Source organism: Podarcis muralis, chromosome 3, assembly GCF_964188315.1.
Source record: "Podarcis muralis chromosome 3, rPodMur119.hap1.1, whole genome shotgun sequence".
Lineage (NCBI taxonomy): Eukaryota > Metazoa > Chordata > Lepidosauria > Squamata > Lacertidae > Podarcis > Podarcis muralis.
The window spans coordinates 99,622,585-99,641,995 of NC_135657.1; the positions used below are offsets into that span (position 1 = coordinate 99,622,585).

General features: G+C 43.8%; 1 protein-coding gene and 1 long non-coding RNA gene across 3 annotated transcripts; one reads left to right on the top strand and one right to left on the bottom strand.

Moving 5' to 3' along the window:
- The first annotated feature begins 4,999 nt into the window (after nucleotides 1–4,999).
- On the top strand, nucleotides 5,000–17,421 carry TMEM14A (transmembrane protein 14A). Of its 2 annotated transcripts, none has more exons than XM_028722378.2 (5): nucleotides 5,000–5,159; nucleotides 12,907–12,992; nucleotides 13,401–13,502; nucleotides 14,904–14,991; nucleotides 16,635–17,421. In XM_028722378.2, exons 2-5 carry the CDS (start codon nucleotides 12,917–12,919, stop codon nucleotides 16,672–16,674), a joined length of 306 nt encoding a protein of 101 aa, XP_028578211.1. In that variant the 5' UTR covers nucleotides 5,000–5,159; nucleotides 12,907–12,916; the 3' UTR covers nucleotides 16,675–17,421. The 2 variants fall into 2 exon arrangements, with proteins under 2 accessions (XP_028578211.1, XP_028578212.1); XM_028722379.2 differs by lacking the exon at nucleotides 5,000–5,159 and adding an exon at nucleotides 5,670–5,892.
- Nucleotides 13,364–14,791, bottom strand: LOC144327308 (uncharacterized). Its single transcript, XR_013392370.1, has 2 exons — nucleotides 14,700–14,791; nucleotides 13,364–13,583 (listed from the first exon to the last, which is right to left on the bottom strand). It is a non-coding gene; the product is annotated as an uncharacterized LOC144327308 (long non-coding RNA).
- Nucleotides 17,422–19,411: the final 1,990 nt, after the last annotated feature.

Consider the following 19,411-nt stretch of genomic DNA (forward strand, 5'->3'; position numbering starts at 1 on the left):
ATTTCAAAAAGCCGCTCCTAAGTACAAATCTTATTATTAAAAAGATTTACCTTTATCTTATTATTAAAAAATTCTTTGTCTCTTTCTGATCTTCTGATCTTAGCCCAGAACATTTAATCAAAGTCTAAGACCTGGATTACAAGGATAATTCGGAAATATTCAAGAAATCTTTTTTGGGGGGTGGGGAAGAGAGGGAGATGCAAGGTATTAGTAACCCATATTGCGCTGCACTGGAAACTCACAGAAATACAGGAGGCAAATATGATGTTCACTTTAATAATAGTTTTATTATTTATAAAGGGCAGTCATATAGGTAATGCCCTTTTAAAATGTGTTGGGGGGGTTATTGGGTTGTTTTTATTTTGATTATGTATTCTGTGGTTTTATATTCTGATATTTTTCTGCCCTGAGACCTGCATGTATAGGGCAGTATAGAAGAAATAATAATAATAATAATAATAATAATAATAATAATAATAATAATGGTGACCAAATTCATTTGCTGCTTCTCCAGAGGGTGAGACCTAAAACAATGGATTCACATTACGAGAAAGAGGATTTCCATCTATGTTATACTCAAAGTAGACTCACTGAAATTAATGGACCAAAGTTAGAAATCTGCAGAGCCTCAAATTAGTGCTTATAATGGAAACACTGACTAAGTCTTAACTTTGGCATTGCAAACACAACATTGCTAATTATACCTCTATTCTTAACTATAACTTTTGTGGCTGAAATTATGGCTAGAACATATTATGTTTCATCATGGGATAGTTCTGTCCTTAGCATACACATGTAGCTCCCAGATAAAAATTGTTTTGCTTTCTTTCCTTTTTTTTAAGATATTTATTAAGATTTTCCACTTTAGTACATTAAAAATCGAAAAAAGAAAACAAACAAAAAAACACAAAAATTTAAAAACACATACAGTTTACAATCCTTATTTTTCTATAACATATTTCCCTGACTTCCCCACACCTCCCCTTCTTATATTCCAATTCAAATTGTTAGTTCAACAAGTTCTTGTCCCCAATTTTTAACCTTTTTATATTTAGTTCATTTTAAGAAACCAATTTTACCTTATAAACATCAGTATTTGTACATCAGTACTCATTCTTAAGCCTTTTTTCTAAAGTCGACCCAAATTCCCTTCCACGAATTCCCCAATTTTTATACTAATAACAATACAAATAAAAAAAAAGACAGATTATAATTATGCACCCTTTGGATTCCCAAACTCCCCCCCACCCCTTTCCCGGTTTCAATCCCCAACAAGTGTCCATCAGTCTTAGTCTACTATCAGCCTGGAGATCTCACGTCCGAGGCTCTTAATTCTCTCTCAATTCCTCTCTGCCGGTTTTTTTGATAGTCCTTAGTATTAAGCACCAGATTTCGGAGAAGCTCTGGCCCGATGGGGTCCATGTTTCTTCCAGCCAGACCTCCATACTTAAAAGTGGAGCCCAAATCTTGTTTCTTACTCCTTTCAAATCCAAATGTCCCAAAAGCTCCAACTTCCACCTTAATCAAAATTGTAATCCTTGGGTCTTCAGATCTCCACATAAGGAGATCTCTCCATTCTTCTGTCTCCAATTCAGACCAAATTTTCATCATCAAGTTCTTATTTTCCTTTGTAAGATTGTTTTGCTTTCTTTCCCAGCAATACTTCCATGCATGGCACTGATTTTATACTGGCCCCAGTTGGGTTTACTGCCAATTGTAGACTTTGCTGAATGCATCTACACACACTCATTTTTTAAAATCTTGAAATAAGGAGTCTGAATTCATCCATAATCAGTTCTTCTAATACTAGACAAGGTGAAATGGGTTCAGTAAGACATTTAAACAAGAAAATGTTCAACCAGACAACAGGAGCACTCTACAGTATTGACCTAGAAGGTACAATGGCCGTGCAGAAGTACTGAATGGATGAGTTAGTTAATCATTTCCTTATTTCTTATTCTTTAAATTACTTTCAGTATTATAATGATCACTGTCATATTACTGTATTGGCTTATTTGGTTGTGCCTAGTTTGTTCTCTTTTTCAATTCTAATTTTGCATTTCCCTGTAACAATAAATTATGAACTGCTTGGGCATCTTATGAATTGTGCCCAACTAATTTCATCTCATAGTAGGACGTTAAAATAATGGACCTAAGTTAGACAGGTCTGTTAATTTGAATAAGTCTGCTCTGAGTATGGCAAACACTGTATGCAATTCTATATATTTTTGCAGTGTTTATAAATAAAACACATCTGGGTACTTTTTCCTTCCTTCCTTTCTTTGTTTGTTTGTTAAATACAACCAATTTGAATACTTTTAGAAAGTGATCCCCAAGACTTTTGGGGGGGGGTATTTTAGGAGTACATTGTATTTACACACACTTTTAGAAGAAATGCTAACTTTGTTCCATCAGTAAAAAAAAAAAATACTTTCAGGCATAATTACATAAAAATACCAGGTAGGATTTAAATACTATGGTACCTAGGGTTAAGTACTTAATTCGTTCCGGAGGTCCGTACTTAACCTGAAACTGTTCTTAACCTGAAGCACCACTTTAGCTAATGGGGCCTCCTGCTGCCGCCGCGCCGCCAAAGCACGATTTCTGTTCTCATCCTGAAGCAAAGTTCTTAACCTGAGGTACTATTTCTGGGTTAGCCGAGTCTGTAACCTGAAGCATATGTAACCTGAAGCGTATGTAACCCGAGGTACCACTGTAACGCTTAAAATTATCAGCCTCTGCTGAAACATTTCAGAACAAAGGAATTGTCATACGCACACAAAACAAATAACAGGGAACGATCTTGACAAATATTTTCTCAGCTGAGTACAAATGGCTTCAGATGGCTCATTAAAAAAATAAATAAGAGGTTTTTAAGGGTTGGCTCTACTCTTTGTACTTTTGCCTGGCTTCTGCTTCTGGTCCTCAAATTGTAGGAGGTTCACTAGTGAAATATTTACCACTATGTCAACATTTGCTACCAGATTTACTGTTGTTGGCAAGATAGCTCCTAATAACTGATGTGATGCTTGGCCCACCCAACAGGAGTTCTGTGTTTCTTAGGGGCTTCTGGCTAACCACTGAATTCAGGATACAGGACAAAAGGAACCTCTGGTTTGCTCCGACAACACAGTTCGAATGCTCTTGCATGCCACCAAAATGGGTAGCATTACATGAGCAATAGTTGTGGATTGTTCTGGGAAAATAGCCCATAGCATTGGGTTTGCCTCAGAACTACCTGAGGCTCCTTCATTACAAGCATACAGGGAGAAACTACTGTTCTAAAAAGGGATGCAGGTGGTGCTGTGGACTAAACCACTGAGCCTCTTGGGCTTGCCGATCAGAAGGTCGGCGGTTCGAATCCCCATGACGGAATGAGCTCCCGTTGCTCTGTCCCAGCTCCTGCCAACCTAGCAGTTTGAAAGCACGCCAGTGCAAGTAGATAAATAGGTATGGCTGTGGCGGGAAGGTAAACAGCATCTGTGGACAAATGCTGGCTCCCTCAGTCTGGAATTTGACTGGACTTAACTGTCCAGGGGTCCTTTACCTTTACCCTATTGTTCTCTCAAACAAGCAAAAGCAAAGGCTTATAGGGAAAGAAAGAACACACTTCCTTATCTAATAGTACAATGCGTTTTCAACATAAGAAATATCCTTGTGGTTACAGAACAGCCTGAATGTTCTCAAAACCTTATTTTCCTCATCGAACCTCCCACCCCTTTGCCACATACACTGGACTTCCCCACTGCGGAATGATGTGCAGATCAGGAATTGGCCTCTACAGTATGGTTACCAGATTTTTTTTTCAGTGAATCCGGGGACACTTTTTTTGCTTGTTTGTTTGAAGCTGAGTAGCAACAGGGAGTCAGTAGTGGGGATGGTGAGGCAAAAGACCCTGGGCCCAAGCACACATGCATATTGTATAAAGCTGCACTTTACACCACTTTAGCTAATGGGGCCTCCCGATGCCACCACGCAGCCACCGCACAATTTCTGTTCTCATTGTGAAGCAAAGTTCTTAACCCGAGGTACTATTTCTGGGTTAGCAGAGTCTGTAACCTGAAGCATCTGTAACCTGAAGTGTCTGTAACCTGAGGTACCACTGTACTGAACTTGTTCAGCAAGGCACAGGTGTTATTTGCCCCTATTTTGCAGGGACCATCCCGGATTTACAGAAGCCGCCCCGGTTTCTGATTTGAACCCAGAATGTCCCACTTTTCCTTAGGTAAAGGTAAAGGTAAAGGGACCCTGACCATTAGGTCCAGTCGTGGCTGACTCCAAGGTTGCAGCGTTCATCTCGCTTTATTGGCCGAGGGAGCCGGCGTACAGCTTCCGGGTCAAGTGGCCAGCATAACTAAACCACTTCTGGCGAACCAGAGCAGCGCATGGAAACGCCGTTTACGTTCCCACCAGAGCGGTACCTATTTATCTACGTGCACTTGACGTGCTTTCAAACTGCTAGGTTGGCAGGAGCAGGGACCGAGCAACGGGAGCTCACCCCGTCGCAGGGATTCGAACCGCTGACCTTCTGATTGGCAAGCCCTAGGCGCTGAGGCTTTTACCCACAGCGCCACCCGCGTCCCTCACTTTTCCTTAGGACGTCCCTATTTTCATCGGAGAAAGGTTGGAGGATATGCATTAAGAGTCTCACCAGATCTCAACCTGTGACTCCCATCATCCCTGAACTCTGGCCTTGCTAGCTAGGGGTGATGGGAGTTGTAGTTCAACAACATCTGGGGACCCACAGGTTGAGAAAGGCTGCAAGTTTACACTGACTTCTTTAAACCGACTTCTTTAGAACCACTTCCTTTTAGACTTGGCACTTTCGCTTTCTACTTTCACCCACGCGGTGGCACTGTTGCCTTGCCTTGAAACGCTCCGGCCTCGGTCAAAGGAGCAAAAAACCCGGGCAAGAAAATAAAGAGGACGTACTAGGAGAGGTCTCGGAATGACGCCCACCCTACCACACACCCCATCGCAAACCCGCCCCTCCGAGGGCCGTCGCTGCCTTGCAAAGAGGCCCGCGAAGGCACACCCACCCACGAAGCCTCCCTCGCACTCTGCGCCAGTAGGAGGCGCGCAAGAGAGCGCAAAGATGCGGATGGAGGCGGAGGCGGATCCCGAAGGCGAGGGAGGCGCTGCCCGCACTGCGAAGCCAGGTAGGTGGGCAGCGGGAGAAAGGAGGTGGGCAGCGGGAGAAAGGAGGCCGCGGGGGACAGAGGCTTGCTAGGTGCCCCCCAGGGAGATGGGGGCCTGGGAGGGAGAGGGCCAGGTGGCGGCAGCAGCAGCAGCAGCCGCCGCCTTTGCATGCCCCGCACCGTGCACCGGACTGACAGCAGAGCGCGCCAGCCCGGGCTGGAGCTCTCTCCTTCCCCTTCTCCGGTGCAATAGCCTCGCCTGGCCTATGGCAGCCCGCCGGGCCGCGATTGACAAGCCCGGCCAGGGCCGAGGGCCTTGCAGAGCCGTCACTTCCTCCTGCTCCGGCGAGGGCTCCTCGGGTGCCTCCCACTCCCTGTTGCTGCTCCGGGTGTCACTCTTGCAGCGCAAAAGGGAGATGCCTCGCCCCCGCCACCGGGGATATGCGGAAAGGGCAAAGGGAAACTTGCAGGATTTGGGGGTGAAAACCTGGGCTGGGCGGCGCGGGGGGGGGGGGGGGAGGCCCGGCGCGCCTAGATAACGCCTCTGAGCTGGTGGTCAAACATGGCAGGCGCGCCGCCCGTGTTTTCCAAACTGAAACTTTTGCACGCGCTCAGAAGATCGGCGGAGGTCGCGTTTTGCAAGAGGTGTCACATGTGCGGGTTATCTTCCTGCTGCTGCCCAAAGCCATCCTGAGTCCAGAGCAGCCTTTCTCAGCCTTGGGTCCGCAGATGGAACAGGCTCCCTCGAAACGTGGTGGGTTCTCCATCCAGAGGAGATTTTTGAGCAGAGGTTGGAGGGTATGGGGCGGGGGAGGGAAGCTGCTCCGCCCCCTAAATAAATAAAAAATATTAGTAAAGGTAAAGGGATCCCTGACCATTAGGTCCAGTCGTGACCAACTCTGGGGTTGCGGCGCTCATCTCGCTTTATTGGCTGAGGGAGCCGGCGTACAGCTTCCGGGTCATGTGGCCAGCATGACTAAGTCGCTTCTGGCGAACCAGAGCAGCGCACGGAAACGCCGTTTAGCTTCCCGCCAGAATTGTACCTATTTATCTACTTGCACTTAAGGGTGCTTTCGAACTGCTAGGTTGGCAGGAGCAGGGACCGAGCAACGGGAGCTCACCCTGTCACAGGGATTCGAACTGCCAACATTCTGATCAGCAAGTCCTAGGCTCTGTGGTTTAACCCACAGTGCCACCCGCTAACTGACAAATCTCATCGCAGATAGCTCAGTTCTGCCACACATCCCAACGTTATAGATCCTGGCTACGCCCATGCTGGATGGCCATCAGTAATGGATGTTTTAGTTGAAGTTCCTTCACTGCAGAGGCTTGGATCAAATTCCATGATTCTTTGACTACAACTCTCATCGTCCCTGGCCACTGGTCCCGCTAGCTCTAGGGCTGATGGGAGTTGTAGTCTTACAATCGGATTCTGCAACAGGTCTCCCCTTTCTGGTCATTTTGGGAGGGAAGCTTTCATCCAAGGGCAAACTGAAAAAGTAAATAACAAAAACAATTTCGCCCAGGGAAGCAGAGTAAAAAAGTTTCAGAAGTTAAATTGCTAGGTAGGAGGTTGACCCCCAGGTTAGACTTTTGAAGAATGTTGGGTGGCTAGTGCACAGCCTGGAAAAACTGCAAAATCTCCATGATTTGTAGGGCAAGTAGTTAGGTTTATTATGCTCTGGAGAGCAGTTTGGGATAACGGGCCAAGGTGCTTTAGAATTAGCTAAGAGCAGTGGCGGAATTTCGGCTTTTATATTTTAGCGGCGCTGAAATTCGGTGCCCTCTCCTGGCCCTCGCCTTCCGTTGTTTGCCATTGTTGCAGTGTCCCCAGTGGCGCCCTCTCAGCTCAGCACCCCCCAGTGCTGGCAAACCAGTCCTGCCCCCCCCCAATCCGTCTCCACTAAGAGCTAGTTTGACCTTTAACACCTGCCACGCGGAGGCTGCTGTTACCATGTGGAGAGCAGTTTTGAGTACAGTGGCAGGACAGGGCAGACTGCACCATACTGTTTTTATTCATTCATTCATTCATTCATTTATACATGCTCTGGGCAGCTCTCAACAGAATATTAAAAACATAATAAAACATCAAGCATTAAAAACTTCCCTAAACAGGGCTGCCTTCAGATGTCTTCTAAAACTCAGATAATTGTTTATTTTATTGACATCTGATGGGAGGACATTCCACAGGGCAGGCGCCACTACCGAGAAGGCCCAGAGCCTGGTTCCCTGTAACCTCATTTCTCACAGGGAGGGTGTTGGTTTCTGCTTTCCTTCACTGTGCAGCGAAAGGGCTTGTCACGAGACAGGTGTTTACATTCCACAGTCTGTACTGTTGGAGTTTCTCACGGGAAAGGGAGACTGGATGTGACGTACACTGGTTTCCTGTTTTTCACTCTGTGTGATTCTCTCCAAGCTGTCGAGGAGAGAGGATGCATTTTCTGCTCCGGCAGAGGCAAGATGTCTTTCTGTAATATATCAGCTTTGAACTGTAAATAAAGCAATATAGAGTATGTAGTACGTACTCCTCATCCTTCCGCTGGGCACGGAACTCTGCTTTACACTAACACGTGGTTATGGGCTCCAGAAGTCGAATCGGAGTGCCGGCAAAGGATCGGAATGCAGAGGGACAGATCGGGTCGGAATCTGCTCTGCGCGTAAACATGATTGATGAGGTATGTGCTACTGCTCCGGGCAGCCTGCCAGCTTCTAGTTAATGGCTTTATGGCTGGACTTTGAACTTTTAAAGCCGTTTTGCCGGGAATACGCAAAAGGCTCCCAGGCTCAAGTTACTATGCTGGGGAAATCGAAAGTAACTTTTAAGTGCGCCTTTGGAATGAAGGCAGCTGCAGCAGTGACGCAGCAAGATTTAAAGCAGCATATATGACGCTGAAGGCTAATGCCAGAGTCATGATGGCCCTTCAGGATGCTTGTAGGATTCCTAAGCTCAACAAGAAAAATTATGCGGACTGGGTTTTGTATGCAGAGGCAGTTCTGCGGAAAGAGGGTTTGTTTGAGGTGATTACAGAAACCCCCCCAGCTCCAGTTACAGATGCATGGAAAGCTAAGGATTCCAAAGCACGGGGAACACTTACTTTGATAGTATCCCCAGAAGAGCTCTGTCTATTGCGTGATAAGATCTCAGCCAGAGAAATTTGGGATTCTTTGAGAGAGGCTCACTTAAGGACAGAAGCTGGATCTACTATGTTTTACTTTAACAAGCTGCATAATATGGCTCTTGCAGAAGGTGGAGATGTGCGTTTACATCTGATGGAGATGCAAAATCTGAGACATGAGCTGCAACAGAGAGGACTCAACTTTCCAGAGGCTGTGTATTCTTTCATGATACTACAATCTTTGGGTTCAGGTTGGGAGTCTGTTGCAACCCAGATTGCTGTGCAGCCAACAGCTCAGCTGACAGTGGACTTTGTTACTGCCGTGGTTTTAAATGAAGCAGATCGCCGGGGTGCTAGCTGCATGGGCAAGGGGGAGTCTTCACAGACGTCATCCCATAGTGCAGTGGAACCACCAGATGGCGCCAAAGCTTTGAAGGCAGTGAAATGCTACTCATGTGGACGTCTAGGCCATATGAAGAGGGAATGCAGATATCCCAGGGCCAAGACAGAGCAGCGCAGCGAAAGCTCATCGCGCGGAAAAGGCCGAGGCAAAGGCAAAGGTCCGGTGTCTAGGACAACGCAGCACAAGGCTATGGTTTCACGCTTCACTCCAAAGGTTGCAGAGGTCCGGAAGACGTCTAGATCTTTCTTCGTTGTTGATTCGGCGGCGACCCACCACATGTGCAACGATAAGAGACTGTTTGTGTCTTTTACACCGCAGGAAGGTGCGATTCACCAGGCGGATGACCACACTATTCCCAGTAAAGGCTACGGAACTGTTGTTCTTCACAGTTTGGACTTATCGATACAGAATGTCCTTTACGTGCCGGACGCCAAACATAATCTGCTCAGCGTTGGACAGCTGAATGAGCGGAACATTGACGTGTCCTTCAAGAACAAGAAGTGCATCATCACAAAGAAAAATGACTTTGAATTGCATGCTGAATATGTTGATCGTTTGTTTGTTTTGTATTATGATGATGTTGTGCAGGATGACACTTGTTGCATTGCAGGTTCTAACAAAAGTTTGCATGCAGAATGTATTCATGATTTTCATCGAAAATTTGGACATTTGCATTTTGAGGCAGTATCTAAAATGCCTGCCTTGGTTGAAGGTATGACTATTAAACCCTGCAAGTACCACATGAAGTGCAAAGCATGCGCAGCAAACAAGGTGAAAATGGCTGCGAAAGGTAAGGTGTCTAGTAGGCAAGCTACGGAACCATACCAAATTGTTCATGCTGATTTGGTTGGACCACTAGCGCCCTCTTTAGGTGGAAATAGGTACTTCATGGTTCTCATTGACGCATTTTCTAGATATATTTTTGTGTACAATCTCAAGCAGAAATCAGAGGCTTTTCCTAGGTTCAAGGAATTCTGTGCTTGGTTGGAAAATGTGCATGGTAAGAAGATAAAGACTCTTTTCAGTGATCGCGGGGGAGAATTCACTTCTCAGCAGTTTGAAGCTTTTCTGACTGAGAAAGGAATTCAACACGATTTGTCTAGTCCTCGCTCGCCATGGCAGAATGGACTTGCGGAACGGGCAAATCAGACATTGCTTCAAGGGTTAAAAACCTTGCTGCATGATGCCAATCTTCCAGAGAGTTATTGGGCCGAATCTCTCTCGTGTTTTGTTTACAGTTACAATCGCAGGTTATCTTCAGCGATTGGTTGTACCCCCTATGAGAAGATGTTTGGCAAGAAGCCATACATCAAACACATGAAAATTTTTGGTTCTGACATGTGGGTTCACTCACCACAAAATTCCAAGTTAGACAAGCGTGGATTGCATGGTATCTTTCTAGGTTATCAGAAAGGGTCTTACAGAATAATGATGACTGTCTCTAAGACAATTAAGCTCACAAGAAGTGTTGAGTACAATGCAAAGTGGGGGGAGAATGTGGGAATTTTCCAATGTTATCCTGATGATGGTGATGAGACTGAAGATAGTCAAATGCAACCACAACAACTCACACCCACTGATGAAGGTTCTGAGTCTGAATCTGAAACTGAATCGGGTGATTCAGAGGATTTCAAGAGTGCGAAAGCCTCTATGCGACCCTCTGAAAGCTCTGATCAAGAATTGGAGGAACCATTGTTCACAATAGGTCGTTTTTCTCCTAAGAAGGAAGAGGAGAGTGTTGAAGACTTAAGGCTAATTCGTAGGTCACAGAGAGCCACAAAAGGCAAACCTCCAAAGAGATTTGCTGATGAGTTTGCTACGATAGCAGTAACAGCTGTTAAAAGCTCCAAGAAGGTATTTGAACCTTCAAGTTTCCAAGAAATCCAGGGTTTGGATTCAAAGGAAGCTGAGCCATGGTTAAATGCCATGAAGGCTGAGCTTGATTCCTTAGAAAGGAACAAAACATGGGAGCTAGTTCCAGTAGTTCCAGGAATGAAACTGCTTGGAAGCAAATGGGTCTTCAAAGCGAAGACAGATCAAAATGGCAAGATAGTCAGACACAAAGCCAGATTGGTAGCCAGAGGTTTTGCACAGGTACCAGGTGAAGACTATCACGAGACCTACTCACCCACAGTGAGGTATGAAAGCATTAGGCTTATGCTCAAGCTAGCTGCAGAGCAAAATCTACACATTAGTCACCATGATATTAATACAGCTTTTCTGTACGGATCTCTAGATGAATCACTTTATATGCTTCCACCTGATGGCGTACAGGTAAAACAGGGATTTGTTTGTGCTCTGAAGAAATCCCTTTATGGTCTCAAACAAAGTGCACGGTGTTGGCACACAAAACTCACTGAAGTATTGTTTTCTCTAGGTTTTCAGCAAGGGAAAGCTGATCCATGTGTATTTGTCAAAGAGGAGGGGCAAAAGAAACTGTACTGTTTGTTTTATGTTGATGATTTATTATTCTTTTGGAAAGATGTCGCAATGTACAATAACGCCCTAGCTCAACTGAAAGAGCACTTTGACATGAAAGATCTTGGTGAGGTAAACAACTACCTATCTCTGGAAATAGAGAGAGATCAAGATGGTAACATTCTAGTACACCAGTCACGGAAAATTGCTGATGTGTTAAGCAAACTAAACCTGATGGATGCTAACCCTGTAGACACACCGATGACAACAGGTTATCAGGTAGATGACACTGAAGAAGCATTTTCTGACACTACACTATACAGAAGTGTGCTAGGCAAGCTAAACTTCATTGCCAGATGTTCAAGACCAGACATTGCTGTTAGCTGTAATTTGCTAAGCAGACAAGTCAACAATCCTAGTGTCAAGGATTGGAAAGCTCTGAAACGCATAGCGCGGTATTTGAAAGGCACTATGCATTACAGACTGAGATTTAACAATCAGAAGTCTGGTGGTCTTGAAATATTTGCAGATGCAAGTTTTGGAAGTGACACTACAGACAGGAAAAGTACGTCTGGAGTTTGCTACATGTACAATCAGGGTCTGTTTGATTGGTCATGCAAGAAGCAAACAACAGTTAGCTTAAGTACTTGTGAAGCTGAACTGAATGCACTGTCTTATTCACTTAAGGATTGTGAATGGTTGATACAATTGTGCAAAGATATGAAAATTCCTGTCAAATGTCCAATCCAGGTTTACCAGGACAACAAAGCATGTTTGGCTTTGCTGAAGTCTGAAGGTTGTAAGCAAAGCACGAAGCACTTGCAATTAAAGTTGCAGCATGCTAGGGAATGTATTCAGAAGGGACTCGTAACGGTGTCCTATATGCCAGGTAATGAAATTCCTGCTGATGTATTGTCCAAGATTGTATCAAGGGATCAACACTGTACCTATGTGCAGAAGTTGGGTTTGTACTGATATTGTACGAACACGCTGCCCAGTGATGTTCACAGAAAGGGGGAGGATGTTGGTTTCTGCTTTCCTTCACTGTGCAGCGAAAGGGCTTGTCACGAGACAGGTGTTTACATTCCACAGTCTGTACTGTTGGAGTTTCTCACGGGAAAGGGAGACTGGATGTGACGTACACTGGTTTCCTGTTTTTCACTCTGTGTGATTCTCTCCAAGCTGTCGAGGAGAGAGGATGCATTTTCTGCTCCGGCAGAGGCAAGATGTCTTTCTGTAATATATCAGCTTTGAACTGTAAATAAAGCAATATAGAGTATGTAGTACGTACTCCTCATCCTTCCGCTGGGCACGGAACTCTGCTTTACACTAACAGAGGGAACCACCAGAAGGTCCTCGGAGCTGGACCTCAGCTGAACGATGGGGGTGGAGACGCTCCTTCAGGTATACTGGGCTGAGGCCATTTAGGGCTTTAAAGGTCAGCACCAACACTTTGAATTGTGCTCAGAAATGTATTGGGAGCCAATGTAGGTCTTTCAGGACCAGTGTTCTATGGTCTTGGCCACTCCCAGCCAACCAGTCTAGCTGTAGAGCTCAACAACTCACTTTGTCTCTGGTATTTGTAATATGGAGACTGGTTTCTTAAGACAGCTTGAATGAAAGACAGGATTTCTTCTAATCCTCCAGTTTGCAGACCTGACCATGGGTGCATATTGGTTTGCTGGGTGGACAGAGCTGACCGCCATGTCCAGGAATGTGTTTTCCTTTAATTGTTGGGTGTTCACAAGAACACTGGATCATAACTCTCTTTCCCCCTCTTTCCCTGAGTTTTTCTATATTCTCCCTGGTAACTTGGTTTTCTGCCCTATAGATTTTTCATCATGAGTGTGGACTGGATTGGCTTTGGTTATGCTGCGGTTGTGGCTCTCGGAGGTGCTGCAGGATATATTCGCAAAGGTAAGCACTGGAATTGTAGAATACACACACACAAAATAGAGTCTTCTTTCCCATTCCTTCTTGGATCACATTCCAGTGGTGTAGTAAGAATCATGTGAAACACTGAAACAAGACTGAAATCCAGAAAGCCTGTCGGATTTCAACCAGATCAGAATAAAATCTTAAATCTGGTCTGGTCAGATTATCTGATTGATTGGTTGATCTTCAATCTCGGAACAGTTGTAGAAAGGAGTGGAGGGAAATCCGAACATGCAATATACATTTTAAATAAATGTATTTTAAGTTTACCAAAAAGTGACCGTCATATTTCAAAAAGGCATTGTAGAAGCATTTCCATTTATTTTTCAGTTTTCTGCATATTTCCTTTTCCCCCTCTAAGCTTGATCTATTGTGATATCATTGTGACAGGCAGCAAAATCTCCTTGGTGGCTGGCCTGTTCTTCGGCTTGATGGCTGCTTATGGCGCATATTGGGTAACTCACGACCCCAGAGATATAAAGATATCGTTGTGTAAGTATCCTGCTTTCTGGAAAAGGCAGTGCACGGCAAGTTTTAAGAGGAAATTGAAATCTTGCTTTGAACGTAGTCATCCTAAAACAAATGATCATAAACTGAAAACAGATAGCCGTAAAATGGGAAGTACCTTTGTAACAGCTGCAGGTATTGACTCAAAATAGTCAGTCACCTCCAGTTTTAACTGCTTCATTTGGCTCCAGGGAGCATTTGGACTTCCAGTGAGTAAATGTTTTCTTTAATGTTAGGAAATGTTTCACATTTGGCAACACTAATCGATGGTTCAGCTCTTCCATGTGCAGAGCTATAATCTATTTACATAGCACCAGGGTGGATTTGATTTAAATCAAATCAGTTTAAATCACGATTTAAATCATGATTTAAATCACTAGCCAGTAAGATTTAAATCATTATTTTTTACAGAAAGGCTCATTCTTGCCGGTATAATCTTAATATTTACAACCAGATGAAGGTTTCCTTTTTGGAATAATTAATTTTCAGAGTCGTTTTTACAGTTATATCAAAAATTACTGATTTGGTTATACATAGACAGATAATTATGAAATTATTGTGAGCTTTGATAAGTTATCTGTTTATATTTTTGACAACTTTTCTGCTGTACTTTATTGGAAGGAGAAAAACAATCATTTCCTTAATAACAATTTAAACAACTTACCATATTTTTCGCCCCATAGGGTGCGCACCGACCCCTCTCGCTCTCCAGGCTTCAGTGAAAGCCTGCATTCGCCCCATAGGACACACACACACATTTCCCCTTCACTTTTGGAGGGGAAAAAGTGCGTCCTATAGGGCGAAAAATACGGTATTTAACTAAAACAATCATATTATAGCATATTTATCCATGTTTGTTAACTCATGTGGTTAAACATTTTTTGGAAAAAACCCGACAATTCAGACTGAGTTTTAGCACACATGAAAAACTTAAAACAAATCCTTATTTCCTGATGGATAGCCTTTGGACTATAATGTAACTTAAATAGAAAACTATCTTTAGAAGATTTTTCCTCCAAAAGCATTTTATTTTAAAAATTCAATTTAAATTTTAAATATCCGACTAAAAATTGTAAATATCCGATTAAAAATTTTAAAAATCCAATTTAAATAAAAAAATATGTTTTTTAAAAAAAAATTAAGAAAAAACATTGATTTTTATCCACCCTGCATAGCACTCACCTGAGCCTTGCAGAGCTGTGCATCATGAGGATAGAGCATCCTTCACTGGTCTGGTACCACAACTCCCGTCATCCTTGGCCACTGAGCACGCTCTGTTGTTGTTACGTTTTGTTGTCGTAAACCACCCTGGAAACATGGCTGAAAGGCAGCATTTAAAAACCCATAGAATTAATAATAACCTAATGCTTGTATGTATGTTTGCAGTCACAGCTTTCCTCCTGACCGTTGTAATGGGAGTGAGGTTTAAGAGGACCAAGAAGCTAATGCCAGCTGGAATCATAGCAGGCCTCAGGTAGGTAAATAAAGAGAGAGTCCCCTTTTTACTCAGCTGCACTCCAGTCAGCACATACCTGAGAGAGTAAGCAGCCTTGAACACTGGGGGACTTACTCCAGAGTAAGTAAGCATAGGATTGTATTGCACACAACTTTAAACCATGGTCAGAGAGCTGCTGGTTGCGAATCTGTCTCTTGATTATAGAACTAGTTCTTAGGTGACAAAAGTCGTGGCAGTTGCATCCCTTACACAAGCAGAAAGGGTCCATCTGTGAGGTCTCAGCAGAAACTCTTGCCGGAAGAACAGGAGGCGACTTTTCTTCCACAAGCACTTTTTCTTCCACACTGTTCCCTTCGGAGCTGGCTTCAGGGAGCAGCAGGATATTGGGGAAAGTTTGCCTGTTGCTGGTTGCAAACCACAGCATTTCATAGTTTTCTGAGACCAAATTCTGTGTGTTCTGTGATTTTGCAGCTACACTGAGGTACATGATCTTATATTGGAGATACAGTTTCCAATATTGATTTTATATTGGAGATATAGTTTCCTGACCTTAAAACAAACAAGCAAGTTTCTTGTTTTTTAAGAGTAGGAAGCTAGGATTGAGAGTACATCATCAATAGGTTGAGAGAATGTTATTTCATATGTGGTCAAAGAGTATTGGGCAGTGGCGTAGCGTGGGTTGTCAGCACCCGGGGCAAGGCAAGTAATTTGCACCCCCTAACCCGTGGATTTTAGCAGGGGCAGAGAGCTGCGAGTGCGAGCGCCCCCCCCCCAGATGTCGCGCCCGGTGCGGCCGGCCCCCCCCTGCACCCCCCACGCTACGCCACTGGTATTGGGAAATAATTCATAATGAATTGGGGGGGGGGAGGGAAAGGTTAAAAGTACTTTTCCAAAAAAAACCACACCAGAATCTTTTTTGTTGGGGATAATCCAGACAGAAATTCCTAGGTGTCAAAAAAGGTTATTTATGTATGCCACAGCTGCTGCCCATGTTTTGTTAGCCCCAAAATGGAAAACGAGCGAGGTCCCAACTAAAGAGGAATGGCAACTTAAACTGGTGGAATGTGCGCAGCTTGCGGACCTAACATATAGAATAAGAGAACAAGAAGAACATACATTTTTGGAAAATATTTGAGGGGAAATTGTGTGCACTCGAAAACGTGGGCAGCATTAAGATAAATTCAACCGTGTAAATAAGTTTTGATGGATGTAATAATGGAATACTGAATGGTTTAGTTTATGTAAAATATGCAGGGATTTATGATAGGCAAAATGAACCATGGAAAGAGAAGAACAGAAGTCTTTGATATTTTAAGGTTGTTTAAATGAGCATTCTAAATTGTAAAACAGAAAATTTAAGAGACAGAGAGAGAACATCATCAGTGCCTTGTAAAACTGGGGAGAGGGGGTAGTTTTGTCCAGCCTTTTTTTGCTTATCTCTATGATTTGAAGAATAACTAAATGCACACATTTGCATAGTTTGTGCAGGTCACGGAATTCAGCTTTTCTGAGCAGGGACTTTGGGTTACCTTGGTGTAGGGTTTTGTTTTTTAAAAAAAGATTAGAGTACACATAGTCCTAGATATGGAAATGTATCTTTCACGTCTCAACTGGCAGCATGCTTGCTAATTTCACTCTCTCTCTCTCTCTTTTAAACATAGCCTTCTGATGATCTTGAAGCTTGTTCTTCACCTGGTATGAGAGACCAAAGCAGCAAGAAACAGCATTTGTATAATTTTACATGAACAAGCAACAATTCCTTTGTATTTTTCAATGTATATGTAGGAAGATCAAGCACTTTTGGGGGGTTAATGACTACTGCACAAAAGGCAGTGTTACGTTTTTGTGGATTTGGGGCTACATTCTTTAAGTTGCATTAGTGTTTTCTCTAAGTAGCATTTTCTTGGGCTGTGGTCCTATACCCCTGGGAGCTATTGACCTCAATGGCATTTATTTCTGATTAGAAATGCATACGATTGTTTGTAATTTTTGTTGGCATCTATGTTCTTGTTTAGACAAGTGATTGACTTGTCCTTTAAAGACGATCCAAGTTATTTTTTAATTTTTTTGTGGAGCAGTGAGATTTCAGTGATGCCTTACTCTTAACAGTAAGAAGTACACCATCAGAAATAATGGGAATCACAAGGCCATTGAAACTCAGACTCCTGCTCTGTGGCATATGCTTTGAATTCATCTGCAGCCCTGAATGACAATTTTGCAGACATGGAGATTTACAAAACACGAAATAGAGCATTGCAAACATGCATACATAACAATTTTCATTATCTTATTATCTTGTACTGAAGCTCCCTGATTAATAGACATATCTGATGCATATAGAACTAAAAACATTTTTTATTGCCGAAACACAGGAAAGCTTTGTTTCCGTCCAGAAATCCAGAATATGGAAACTGCCAAAACTGAAATAAAGACGTTTAATATATTGAAGGCATGTTCTCTTGTCTTAACTGCTGACATTGAAAAACTTCTTGAATTCTTAGGATGATGTAGTATAAGTAACCAGAAGAGAGCTTTTGTGATTTTACTACTAGGTAAAGGTAAAAAGGTTAAGTCCAGTCAAAGGCAATGATGGGGTTGCGACGCTCATCTCACTTTCAGGACGAGGAAGCCGACATTTGTCCACAGACAGCTTTCCGGGTCATGTGACCAGCATGACTAAACCACTTCTGGTGCAATGGGGCACTGGCGGAAACCAGAGCGCACAGAAAAACGGTTTACCTTCGTGCCACAGCAGTACCTATTTATCTACTTGCACTGGTGTGCTTTCAAACTGCTAGGTTGGCAGGAGCTGGGACAGAGCAACAGCTCACCCTGTCGTGTGGATTCGAACCACTGACCTTCCAATCAGCAAGCCCAAGAGGCTCAGTGGTTTAGACCACAGTGCCACCCACGTTACTACTTGGTGTGACTTATGTTCTGTGTCCTTCAAATGTTGTATTGTCACCACTCAGGAGTTTTCAGGTGAACTTTGGAAGAGTTCAGAATCAGGCCAAAGTCCTCACCACTTCATCATCCTGTTGTCACAGTAATCAGCCAGAGGCCTATTCGAACCCCCAAAACAGGAACTGAGCACAAGCACTCTACTCACTTGCGATTCCCAAGTCTGGCATACAGTTTGCCCTAAGTACCATGTATGCTTTTCACATGTTTTGTTTAATTTTTTAAAAAAATAATACCATGTGGAGGGATCAGGTCCATGGCACACTGGAAGAGAAGGCTAACCCATTCCCTCTACTGAGTCTTGATGGAAACCCACTGCCACCTGCCAAAAGATGCTTCCTGCATGAACGGCATATGGGGGGCATTTTCTTTCAGGATGGGACGAAGCCTTAACTCCCTTCTCCCTGTTTGTCATGAGCCCAATCCTGATTTTGCTCTGCTTCAACTGCTGACCTCGGAGCTAAAGGGAGACATATGATTCTCTCCAACAATGTCCAGTGTCGCAGCTAAATTTCTGCTCCAGGGCGAAACTTAATTCTGCACTCCAAACACCTATACAGTGGTACCTCGGGTTACATACGCTTCAGGTTACAGACTCTGCTAACCCAGAAATAGTACCTCGGGTTAAGAACTTTGCTTCAGGGTGAGAACAGAAATTGTGCTCCGGTGGCGCGGTGGCAGCGGGAGGCCCCATTAGCTAAAGTGGTGCTTCAGGTTAAGAACAGTTTCAGGTTAAGAACGGACCTCTGGAACGAATTAAGTACTTAACCCGAGGTACCACTGCACTCAGATTATGATCTGAAAGGAATGGTACAATTCCTTTCCCTCTTGTGTTTCTTTAACTTGAATTAACCACCCTGTTTTTTTGCTTGACTTAGACACACTACAGTATTTTCATTCTCTCTCCCCCCACCACCACCATCCCAACCTTTCACCCTGTCAGACACTTGGTTACATAAGTGCCAGGTTGCTAGGCTGATCATTTGGTGCCCCCCCCCCCTGCAAAATGTCCCCCTGTGTCCCTTTAACATTCCGTGAACCTTTGCCCAGACTGTGCAGAGCAGGCCTCTGAAACCAAATGCAACCGTTTTGTAGCATCCAAACACAAAATGGCGGAACATTTATTCACTCTGCTCGGTCAGAAGCCCATTGGGTTCAATGGGACTTGCTCCTGATAAGTATAGGAAGGCTGCCTGAGGAGGCTCAGTCATGGAAATGCTATTCACCCCCCATGTTCACTATGTCGGCGTGACAATTTACAGTGGCACAATGACACACAGAGCTATATATAGTGGTCACCAGACATAAGCTTTGCCTCTCTCTCTCTCTCTCTCTCTCTCTCTCTCTCGTGTGTGTGTGTAAGTGCTCTCAGATTTATCTCCAGAATCGATAAACAGCAGTAAGACAGTCCTTTCTGCATTTGTTCAACAGCTTAATTTTAAACCAGCTATTAAACTGCTGAGTTGTACTCATTGTA

Bases quoted from the DNA above. Each gene is read 5' to 3' on its own strand.
- TMEM14A (XM_028722378.2), top strand. From the start codon at position 12,917: ATGAGTGTGGACTGGATTGGCTTTGGTTATGCTGCGGTTGTGGCTCTC. The intron at 12,993-13,400 runs GTAAGCACTGGA...TCATTGTGACAG, and splicing joins TGCAGGATATATTCGCAAAG to GCAGCAAAATCTCCTTGGTG. The intron at 14,992-16,634 runs GTAGGTAAATAA...TTTTAAACATAG, and splicing joins GGAATCATAGCAGGCCTCAG to CCTTCTGATGATCTTGAAGC.